The sequence below is a fragment of the Stegostoma tigrinum genome, chromosome 12, assembly GCF_030684315.1.
Source record: "Stegostoma tigrinum isolate sSteTig4 chromosome 12, sSteTig4.hap1, whole genome shotgun sequence".
NCBI classification, from domain to species: Eukaryota; Metazoa; Chordata; class Chondrichthyes; order Orectolobiformes; family Stegostomatidae; genus Stegostoma; species Stegostoma tigrinum.
Genome location: NC_081365.1, coordinates 29,937,938 through 29,949,432, shown reverse-complemented (window position 1 = coordinate 29,949,432; position 11,495 = coordinate 29,937,938). Strand labels below are relative to the sequence as shown.

The following is an 11,495-nucleotide window of genomic DNA, read 5'->3' as shown; positions in this document are numbered from 1 at the left end:
AGATATAACTTTTTGTGGATCAGATAGATATTCTGTTTTGAACTGGCATTTTTTGGCAGTGAATCGTTTGAAAGAAAGCTCTGCAAGAATGACTTATTATGGTATGTGGTAGATTTCTAACTGCCAGGTTAATCTTGTTTTCTTAACCGCTTCAGTTGAGTTTGACTGCTTTGGTAGCAGTAAGTGTTGCCCCCCTCTCAAATAATTTGTTTTACTTCTTTTTATAACTCTACCATTCCTAAACAACGTAGCTCACACTCATACCAAAAACCACAAGTCCTCAAGTACCTTAGTTATTCTACTAATTCTACTTAGCGAATTACAGCAGGGGAAGTGATTGTACTAATTATTGAATATAATCCCAGTCATTGATTCATTTAAAATTCACACCAAAGTAATCTCAACAGTGGACCCTAAACAGCTACCAACAGTGAGGAGTCGGTTTGCTTTTTAATGGTTGTCTGGTTGAGAGAGGGTAAGGCCAAATACAATGTTCTCAGCTCCCCCTTAACTATTCTGAGAAATAATGATTAACTTAATACAGATGCAATTTGTTAAAAGTGTCATTTTATTCCCTACTAAGATTGTCCAGTAATTTATCACTCTGGATATGAAATTGAATGGAATGGAATGGAATGATGACTCTGCCACTGGTTGTTCAAGTTGTTGTTATTCAAATAGAATTCTTGCCAGAATGTTTGCAGGGCAAGTGGGTAGGTGGAAAATCAATTTGCCTAATCCTGTTCTTGCTGCCAGTAAGAATCAATAGATAACAAATTGGTGAGTCCTGGATAATTTTTTACACGGTCAAAGTCCTGAAGAAGCAATCCAATTTGGAATATCACAAAGAGACCTGGCTGAACTCAGCCCACTCACACTAACTAGGGATCCAATTTGGAATGACCCTAGTATGTATGCTTCAGTTAAACAGTGAATAATTCTCTATTTGACCTTGAAGCTAAATACACAATTTTTATTGCTTTGCAGTTTTTCTCATAATTATGGTCTAAAATCAAGACACTGATAAGCAGCGATATACACAACAGTCAGATTTGCATCTTTTGATACATCAATGCAGTATGAAATTCGGTGTACTAACAAAGCTATTTCTTTCAGGCAAGTCAGCACTTAAAATGTTTTAAGGATCTTTAATCTTCCTCCAGCCACCATCTTTTCCTGTCTGATGATCTTTCTACACCTTGACTTAAAGTTGACTTTTGCCTCCTGGTTTTCTTTATTGGTCCCTTGTCGATTCTTGTCTTGTTCTGGTAACTTTTAGATTGATTGCAGTACTTCTGTTCTGGAATTGGTAAAAATCCTTCATGCTTTCTTTTTGGAACAAATTTGAGAGCTTCTTGCCAGTTACCAGTGTCTTTCACAGTAAGCAAAATGCTGATCATTTGATTTAATGTAAGGTTTTTTGCACCAACATCCCACTTCAAATACTCATCCAAAGGAAGGCGTGCTGTTGCCAACTTTAAACGCTTTGCGTTTGCAAGGGACAATCCTGTCTGAATTGACTTATCAACAACCGACCCAATGATGTAGATTTTATCATGCTGAAAACTCTTCAATACAGAAGGTGAATCCGCAGTTAAATACACAAGCTTGTCTTTGGGAAAAACGTCAACATATGACTTTTCTGTTACCGTTATCAAGAGTCTATCCCAGGCATCCCCATAACGTTTCAAAAACTCCTTATGATATGATCCCTCTGGGATCATGTTACAAAAATATAAGTGGAATGGGTCTAAAGATCTTCTGTTGAACCCCTCACACTCTAGTAGCTGAGAGATAGTGTTCTCCATTTCTCGCCGTGCCATGTAGCTTTCATAACTCATATCAAATATCAGTGGCTGACCAAACATCATAGACTGAGCAGCCCTCCAATTGTACATTACATCAAAAGACCGCTGCCAGAATTGCAAAAGAAATGTGTTCCTTAATTCAATTCCTCCTTCATTTTCTTTTTCCTTTTGATACTTTGCTTGTTCTTGTTTTATTTTTTGTTTCTCCTTTGTTGCTTTCTTTTTGCCTTCTTTGATTGCTAGATACTTGAGATATTTTTTCTTTGCAGATTTGGAAGGTAGTTCTTGAACAATGGTCAGCTGCTCCTCAGTTAGGTTCTCTGGCACAGCTTTCCCAGCCAGTCGCCACATTTGAACCAATTCTCTTGTAGCAGCAGAGAATGAGTCCACAGGATCTTCAGAGGGGCACAGGTTGGGAGTTTCTAATGCAGTTTCTTTCATAACAGTCTTCCAAATATCCAAGTCTAATTTATCAGGGCTGACTTTTTTCTCCTCATTCTTTATGCATGATGTTAAAACTAGTGTCCTGTGGGGTGGCATAAATTGACACTTGATTAAAGGCACTTTATTCTTCACACAAGTCTTTAATTGCAGACCAGCAAAAGTTTGGAAAAAATGGGCAACACGGAGCCACATAATAAGTTCCAAGAAAATACAAAAATTGCTGAAAAACAGTCTCCACAACGTTCAAATAAATCCCACGAAATGTTAAAAACCTGTTGTTATTAGAAAAAAAATTAGATGGATTATTAAATATGTTTTCCAAGTTAAATATCATTTCTTGACAAATCTGTTTGTACTGAAACACAAAGCTCTTAATTTTCTCAAAACCACAGCAGTGTTAAACGAATGCACATAGCACACTTTTCCTTCCCTCCCAATTTTCTACATTCCTTCTTTATAGAGAGACCTTGCTGGATAGTATCATAATAAAACGGATTTTTTTTTCAATTTGAGCTCACAGTATGATCCTTTCCGCAATTAACATCATTGCAGATGGGCTTTCCAACGGGTGCCTCTGCCACTGGGTTAATTTCAAGAACCCGCCTTGTTCGGGCTGCAGGGATGCATACAGAGTATTTGAATTTCAATTACATTAATACACCATAAATGAATGTACGAACAAACAAACGATACCCAACAGTAGAGATTGCACAATAAACAACACCTGCGAACTTACGGAAGAAAGAATGAAGTCCGGTACGAAATTCAGATTTGGAACGTGGTCTAGAACCTTGCCCGGATCTAATTCACACAAACTGCAGCCGTCTGAATGAAGGGGAAGGTCACCCAGCACCTGTCCGTCTCTTTCCATACTTCCTTAACTCATCCTTTCCTATACATTAAAGAAACTAGCACTACACATGAAAAATGCAGACTCGTATTTAAAGCACAGTTTTAAAATCATAAAATGGCTGGTGATTTGTAAGATTTTACTTTTAGTCATTAGCAACCGATGTCATAAAACACTGCTGGGATAATATTAAAAATAATGTTGCATGCGCCCAATTCAATTTACGCATCCTTCAATTTCCAATCCTTGTTCACCCGCAGAGTGTTTATAACTTGCATTACTTTGTAATGTCATTTATTATCGAATAATACATGGCAAACGTTGAGGCTTTTTTTAATCACGCTGCATAACTACTACATAGCAGTGCTTTGCTAATTCTTGCTTTTGTGTTTCTGGGGAATTGTTTTGAAGTAGTCCTGTGACAGTTTACATCCGGTTCGTGGCTGGCTTTCCCCGCCTATGTCGCTTGTGAATTTTGATTTAACTTTTTTTTTCGATTCGCGTTTCCCTTGAACGTGGAGAAAATGAGCTTCTTGCTGCCAAAGTTACAAACTAAGAAAGACGTTGACCACGTTATAAAGACCGTAGCAGAGAGGGTACTGGTTCTGCGTTTCGGTCGTGATCAGGACCCAGTGTGTTTACAACTGGATGAAATTGTAAGAGTTGTTACCAAACATAATTAACAAAGTTGCTTCTGTTGGCTTATTCTGAATTGCGTTCATTGTTAGCAGGGAAAATACTTTGTAGAATCAGCTTGGTTCAGTTGGTAGAATTAGAACATAGAACATAGAACAGTACAGCACAGAACAGGCCCTTCAGCCCACAATGTTTCTTGACTTTTAATCACGAAATTGTAAATGCAACTTCTCGAATGAGGTGCTATGTAAATTAACACTTCATTGTTATTCAGGAAAACTATTCGGAAAGAAAATAGTACAATTTCCAAAAGTGCTGAAAACACTAAAGAGATTAAGTGTATCTTGTGTTTATTGTACTGTGGTGGCGCATGCAGGTAATGTTTGTTTAATCAGACACTGCATTTTAAAATAGATTGTTATGTTTTAAGATTTGAGATGATGAGATGATTAAACCCAAATTATTGCTGAACTAATTTGTTGCCACTACAATACAACCACAGATGTAAATTCTTTGCTTTCAAATGCTTCTATGACTTCATACATCCCAATCTCTGTGACCTTTCCCAATCCCAACTACTTATGGAGTACTGTGGCCTGTACCCCTCCAGTTTTAGCTTTTTTGTGACTTTAACCTAAATCTATGCACTGGATTTTCCCTACCCTTTTCTTTCCTTCTTTGCCTCTTATAAGTTACTCCTCAAAACCTATCTCATTGACCAAGCATTTGTTCATCTGTCCTAATATTGACTTCTGTTCCGTGGCGTTTGTTACCTACTGTGAAGAACCTTAGGATATTTAACTATGTAATTCTGCAACATAAATATATGTTGTTAATTTAAATACTGATCCATAACGTGCTGCATAAGGACACCTCAATGAGTTTGCTGGAAGTTAAGTTTGCATGTTTAAATTTTTAAATGTTCAGAAGGACATACTTGAATACCTTTTGGCAGAGGAAAATATTGATGGGAAAATATTTCATGCATATTGTCACCTGCAAGTTGGAACGCATTGACAACACAAACTTGCTGAAAAACAAATAAAACTGGTTTAATGACAACAATGATAAATGTATTGAAAATAACTTGAAAAATGATTCTTTGGTAGCTAATCTTTCAAGATTTGTTCTTGTAATTTAAGATACATAAATTCCTCAGTGAATCAAACTTGAGGATCTGTTGGCAAATTATATCAAGGTACAAGAAGTTGATTATAGATAATAAAATACACATAAATAAATTTATAAATGTGAATAAAATTTATCTAAATGTAAAATTATTCCCTCAAAATACCCTCAGAAGTAAGTGAAGCAGCTCTTGAAATGTGTGCAGTCAAAGGAATACATTCCATTTTTGAGATAATTCTCTTTATGTTCCCTGAAACAAGATTCTATGCAAAATTTTGATTTGAGATACCTTCTTGATCTTTGCCAATACAAAACAATTGCTGAAATATATGCTGAGATAAGAACATAGAACATAGAACATAACAGCACAGTACAGGCCCTTCGGCCCTCTGTTGTGCCGACCTGTCATACCGATCTCAAGCCCATCTAACCTACACTATTCCATGTACGTCCATATGCTTGTCCAATGATGACTTAAATGTACCTAAAGTTGGCGAACCTACTACCGTTGCAGGCAAAGCGTTCCATTCCCTTACTACTCTGAGTAAAGAAACTACCTCTGACATCTGTCCTATATCTTTCACCCCTCAATTTAAAGCTGTGCCCCCTCGTGCTTGCCATCACCATCCTAGGAAAAAGGCTCTCCCTATCCACCCTATCTGACCCTCTGATTATTTTGTATGTTTCAATTAAGTCACCTCTCAACCTTCTTCTATCTAATGAAAACAGCCTCAAGTCCCTCAGCCTTTCCTTGTAAGACCTTCCCTCCATACCAGGCAACATCCTAGTAAATCTCCTCTGCACCCTTTCCAAAGTTTCCACATCCTTCATATAATGAACTATGTTTTTTTTTCTTATTGTTAATTCAGCAGGTTATTAATGTCTAGTTAATCTCAATGTTATTTTTTTTAAGTTTAAGAAACAGGTAATGGGTATTAATTGTTTGAGCACATACTATGAAGCACCTGTGATGCTGATGTAGAATGAGGAGTAAGACTGAGAAAGTCTATAAACTCTCTTGTCACAAAGAACAAGATATAGGAAACATAATTTCAGTCTCTTCAAACCTGATCTGATTTGTCAAAGCCTATTGTTTAAATCTGGTGAACATGTTTACACTAGTTTTCCTTCCGAGGCAAAATAATTATCTTGATTATAGTCTCAATATCAAGTTTTTTTTCACCTTTGTTTCACTAGCTTTCAAAAACTGCTCATGACCTGAGTAAAATGGCAGCTATTTACCTGGTGGATGTTGACAGTGTGCCTATATACACTCGCTACTTTGACATCAGTTACATTCCTTCCACAGTTTTTTTCTTCAATGGCCAACATATGAAGGTGGACTATGGGTAAGATATTTTGCTTTACAAAAATGTTTGTCGATGTTGATTTGTTGTGTTAAATATCTTGATCAATATGGAGTGAAGAAACACTATTTCTATTCGCCTTTTCTGATAGGGGTAACAATTAATTAAAATTAGCCAATAAACAGTTTCTCTATTGAAAATGACTGCTTGAAATCTTTGCTCTTAATTGTTAGCAACTCTTCAATATCCATAATTCTGCCGATGCTCGCATTTTACCTTTTAATCTGTTAAATCTTATCTTAAGTTGTCCCTATTTCAGTGGCATTAAACATATTTTAACACTGCCACACTACCATCTTTGATTCTGTTGTCTCCAGGAAACATTTTCTTCTCGAAACCCAGTCAACCTCGTGTCTCCATTGCCTCTTTTGCCAATTACCTTAAATGTGTACCCTCTCATTCTCAATTCTTACAACAGTGGAAACAGTTTTACTTCATCACCACCATTCATGATTTTGAATACTACAACCAATCTTCACTTAACCTCCTCCATGGAAAATAGTCCTAATTTCTTCAATCTATCTACATTCTGGAAGCTCCTCATTCCTGGAACCATTCTTGTGAATCCTCTGTGCACTCTCTGTAACGCCTTTACATTTTCCCTAACATGTAGAGTCCATGGGGGATGCAGTAATCCAGTTGAGGCTGATCCAATAGTTGATACAAATTTAACATAACCTCCTCCCATTTGTATTCTGTACCCCTGTTAATAAAGTCCAGGATACTGTAAACACTCATCCTTGGAACATTTGGATATCAAGGACTCCCACATAAGACTGTAACTTATTGATTTTAGCTCCACCTTCAAAACGATAATTCCAATCAAACTCGTCTCTAAACTCTGTGACCTAGGACTCTGCTGCATTTTCTGCAGCTTGACCCTTGACTTCCTGACCCTCCTGGAAATTTGCTATATCTGCAGGAAGCTCACCTAGCACACTTCTGAGTTGGAGAAGATTACAGAGAATGTAGCATTGCAGAAAGTTCAGTGACCTCACATGAATGGTCAAGATTAGTGATTGCATCTTCAAATGCCATCTTATCAAATGCTATTATTAATCTCAGGCATTGCCCCATTTACCTCATTGCAATCAGCCAATAATTTCTATAAATCAGGACTCTACCTGAGATGTATGTGTTATACCACCAAATACACAGCATTGCTTGAAGCCTTGTTCCTACAGCTTGCACACACTCAGTTTCTTGACTCGGCATGATATCAGCCAGAGTGGAGTAAGTACTAGATCGGTAAGGATAGGCGACACCACTTCATCCACAAAAATCCTCAACACCAGTGCCCCACAAGGCTGAATACTCAGTCCCTTACTATTACTTCTTGCACAGACAACTGTGTGGCCAAATTCGGCTGTAATTCCATTTACAAATTTGCTGATGACACCCCTGGAGTGGGTCAGATCTCAAACAACGATGTGACAGAGTGCAGAAAAGAGAGCAAGAGCTTAGTGGTATGTTGTAAAGACGACAAGTTCTCCCTCAATGTCAGCAAGATGATGGAGCTAGTCATAGGCTTCAGGAAGAGGGGTGGAGGACATAACTCTGTATCAATGGTGCTGAGGTGGAGATGGTCAAGAGTTTGAAGTTCCTAGGAGTAAATATTACCAATCTGTCCTGGTCCATCCATATCGCACTACAGTCAAGAAAGTCCACCAATGCTTCTACTTTGTCAGGCTAAGGAAACTCGCCATGTTCACAATGATCTTACCAATTTTTATCGATGCACCATAGAAAGCATGTTTTCTGAATGTATCACCGCTTGATATGGCAACTGCTTTCCCCAAGATTGCAGGAAGTCACAGGGAGTTGTAAACACACCCCAGTCCGTCACAAAAAATCAGCCTTCCTTTCATAATTCCGTCTGCACTTTTCAGTGTCTCAGGAAAGCAGCCAACATAATCCAAGACCCCTCCCATCCCACTTGTACTCTCTTCTACCCTCTTCCATTGGGCAGGAGCTAGTAAAGTTTGAAAACACATACCAACAGATTCAGGAACAACTTGTCCCCCGCTGTTATCAGACTTATGAACAGACCTCTCTTTTATGAGAGTTGATCTTTCACTGCACCTTCTGTTAGTTGTAGCATTTTATTCTGCATTCTGTTACCCTGATGTACTTATGTAAGTTGTGATTTGTTTGAATAGCATGCAAAAAGTACTTTTCACTATATCTCAGTACATGTGACAATAATAAATCAAGTCAAACTTTATTCCCACTGGGTCACACTGTCTTACTGCTTTCAATGACTTATGACAAAAATACCCAGATCCCTTTGCTCCTGTATTGCTTTTATTATTGAACTCTTTTATATTGTCTTTCCACATTCTTCCTAACAAAATGAATCACTTCCCATTTCTGTGCACTGACTTTCATTTTCACCAACTTGTCTCTTTGACCTATTTCAGCTGTATTCTATGCTCGCCACAATTCACAAATTATATCATATCCTCAAAATCTGATATTGTTTCCTGTATACAAATGTCTAGGTCGTCAATATATATAGGAAAGCAAGGGCCAAACATTAAACCCTTGGAAATTTGTCTACTAAGCTTCTTCCAGTCTGAAAAAAAATGTTAACCACAATTCCCGGTTTCTGGTTACTAGGTCAATTTCATATCAATGTTGTTACTGTGCCTTTTATTCCCTGAGCTATAGGTTTGCTGACATTGTTTTGTCGTATTATATCAAATTCCTTTTGGAAGTCCCTGTACACATTAAACAACATTATCCTCGCCAACTCTCTTTCTTTTATTTCTTTAAAAAACTTCAGAACATTAGTTGAACATGATTTTCCCCTTTCAAATCCAAAATGGCTTTCCTTTATTCACCTATTCTGCCCAAACAGCTATTAATTTTGTTGAGAGTTATTGTTTCAGAAGCTTCTCCACTACCAAAGATAGACTTACTGACTTGCACTTGTTGGGTTTATTTCTACACCCTTTTAAACAAATGTATAGCATTTGTAATTCTGAAGACATCTGGCACTACCCCCACTCCAGTGTATAAGGAGGACTGAAAAATTATACCAATGCCTCTGTAATTTCCACTCTCATTTGCTTCTATATTTGGGTGATTCTAGTGACTTATCAAATTTAAGTACAGACAGCCTCATCAGTTTGAAACTTTTCCAATCTCTGAACATTGTCTTTCATCTGGGCAACGTGTTCTTCCTTGGGAAAGTGTGATAGAAATTATTAATTTAGTACCTTGAGCCCTGAACCTCTGTGTGTAAATTCCCAACTTAGTCCCAGCTGATTGCAACATAGCCCAATCCTGCTTCGCGTCTTCTTGCTATTTATAAGTATATTAACATGAATCATTTAATTCCATTGGATTTTTGAAAGTAAAATTGCGAACATTGGTAAAAATGTGTTTCTATTCTGTTTTGTTTTAGGTCTCCAGATCATACAAAGTTTATTGGGTGTTTCAAAACAAAGCAAGACTTCATAGATTTAATTGAAGTAATATTCCGAGGAGCAATGCGAGGAAAGCTAATAGTACACAGCCCTATTGATCCAAGGAATGTCCCAAAGTATGACCTTCTTTATCATGGCATCTAAATGGATTGACAGTGTGCTGTGTTTTGCAAATACTTGAACAGAATGCAATTTCAAGACATCAACTGTCCAGTTGTTGAAGAGTATTGAGATTTGATGCAAAGTGGATAGTCCACAACATGAATTGATGAGAAATTTCTTGTAAGAATCATGATGAATGGACTCCACACGAAGAGTTATGCTCCCCTATTGTGTAAAATTTCAGTTTTCTGCAGCTGCAAATCTCCGCTCATTGGCAGGTCTGCCACCACAAACTTGCCTTAAAGATTAGCTTTGGAAAATTACTTTATTTCACTGACAATTGGTGTTTTCCCAATTAGCACTTGACAGGAATTCTCGGGACAGGAGATTTTCCAAGCTTTTTATTTAAAAATATATATCTAAGAAATAAACCCTGTATATGGAAAAGAAGTCATAATTTCAATGGGAAGGAGAAATACGGTTTCTTCACTTACACATCATTCCCATGCTAAGGTGGTAGGTTTCTAACCCACATGTAAGCTCATGCTCCTTGGTGAATGAAAAAAAAACACAATCTCCAAGTTTTCCTATGGAGCAGAAGTACTTACTGCTGGAAGGTGGCTTGAACCCACATTCTAGCACGCCATACACAGTTCTAATGTATGGATATAAAGTGTCAACAGACACGCCAACTGGTGGTGGTTTTCTCCCCTCAATGTTATTTTACTGTCCCGAATAAGGTTGCTCATACAGACATGTGGTTCAGGATGTAATTTTGTGATGCATTGAGAAGATGACTAATCAAGTGCGATCCTACTGTTTCCAAATTATTTAATCAGCAGAGGCACAATGTTCTAACCTAATCTTGTCCTCACACACCTGTCTCTTTGTATGACACATGCATATGTTCTATCACTAAGTCATGAACAACAATTTGGTGCTTCCTTCAGACTGTAGATGGGGCAAGGTGTAAAACCCCTTACCACTGAGCCAGCTGGTTTCAGTTAACTCAACATAGATCAGAGAAGATTTTGTTTGCCAGGTATGCAGCAATTGGAGCACAATGATCTTTGTTCACCTTGCGTGCAATTAAAATGTATTCCATAATTTTTTTATTTTATTGTGGTTCTTCTAACCAACTTCACATTTGAAGGTAAAAGTACAATATTGCAAACATTGTGTAAGAATCCTCACCTCAATTTTGTGGTTTCAATGTTTTAATCGAACTAGAATTGCAGCTGGAAATTAATCATGTACATTAGAATAGTTTGTGGTGAGGAAAAGGGGCTGTTGGAAAAGAAACCAAACAAGCTTTATTTGTTTTTGAAGCCAGTCCTGAAGGTTAATTGTAGGTGGATTCCTGATTAAAGGGATTCCAAAAGAGACAGCTTCTCCAGGATTTGGTAATACAAACAATATCAGTGCTTATGCAACGAATGGTAGGGCTCTTGGAAGTGTTGTAGAACCGAGACTCAAAGGAGGTTCAGGTACATAATTCTTAAATTTGCAACACAGGTAGAGAGGTTGGTTAAAAGGTGGCATTCAGCATGCTTGCCTTCATTGCTCAGTCCTTTTGAGTATGGAAGTTACGTTCAGAACATTGAGGCCTCTTCAGGAGCACTGTGTGCAGTTTTTAAGAATCCCTAGTGTGGAAACAGGCCCTTTGGCTCAACAAGTCCACACAGAACCTCAGGACATCCCACCCAGACCCATCCCCTTGTAACCCACC

General features: G+C 37.7%; 2 protein-coding genes across 4 annotated transcripts; one reads left to right on the top strand and one right to left on the bottom strand.

Annotated features, from left to right (window-relative positions):
• Positions 1-503: 503 nt before the first annotated feature.
• Positions 504-3,474, bottom strand: trmt10c (tRNA methyltransferase 10C, mitochondrial RNase P subunit). Of its 3 annotated transcripts, none has more exons than XM_048540788.2 (2): positions 2,989-3,474; positions 504-2,334 (listed from the first exon to the last, which is right to left on the bottom strand). In XM_048540788.2, exon 2 carries the CDS (start codon positions 2,247-2,249, stop codon positions 1,149-1,151), a length of 1,101 nt encoding a protein of 366 aa, XP_048396745.1. In that variant the 5' UTR covers positions 2,250-2,334; positions 2,989-3,474; the 3' UTR covers positions 504-1,148. The 3 variants fall into 3 exon arrangements, with proteins under 3 accessions (XP_048396745.1, XP_059506012.1, XP_048396744.1); XM_059650029.1 differs by lacking the exon at positions 2,989-3,474 and adding an exon at positions 2,771-2,954 and having other exon boundaries at positions 506-2,524; XM_048540787.2 differs by having other exon boundaries at positions 508-2,524.
• Positions 3,475-3,528: 54 nt separating this feature from the next.
• Positions 3,529-10,877, top strand: txnl4b (thioredoxin-like 4B). Its single transcript, XM_048541513.2, has 3 exons — positions 3,529-3,758; positions 6,064-6,215; positions 9,643-10,877. The coding sequence occupies exons 1-3, from the start codon at positions 3,627-3,629 to the stop codon at positions 9,806-9,808; spliced, it is 450 nt and encodes a 149-aa protein (XP_048397470.1). The 5' UTR covers positions 3,529-3,626; the 3' UTR covers positions 9,809-10,877.
• The last annotated feature ends 618 nt before the right edge of the window (positions 10,878-11,495 follow it).

What these genes read in the sequence shown, in the direction of transcription:
- trmt10c (XM_048540787.2), bottom strand. Translation starts at nt 2,444, where the DNA reads ATGTGGCTCCGTGTTGCCCATTTTTTCCAAACTTTTGCTGGTCTGCAA.
- txnl4b (XM_048541513.2), top strand. Translation starts at nt 3,627, where the DNA reads ATGAGCTTCTTGCTGCCAAAGTTACAAACTAAGAAAGACGTTGACCAC. An exon ending in GTTTACAACTGGATGAAATT is followed by an intron (nt 3,759 to 6,063) that starts GTAAGAGTTGTT and finishes TTGTTTCACTAG; the next exon opens with CTTTCAAAAACTGCTCATGA. An exon ending in CATATGAAGGTGGACTATGG is followed by an intron (nt 6,216 to 9,642) that starts GTAAGATATTTT and finishes GTTTTGTTTTAG; the next exon opens with GTCTCCAGATCATACAAAGT.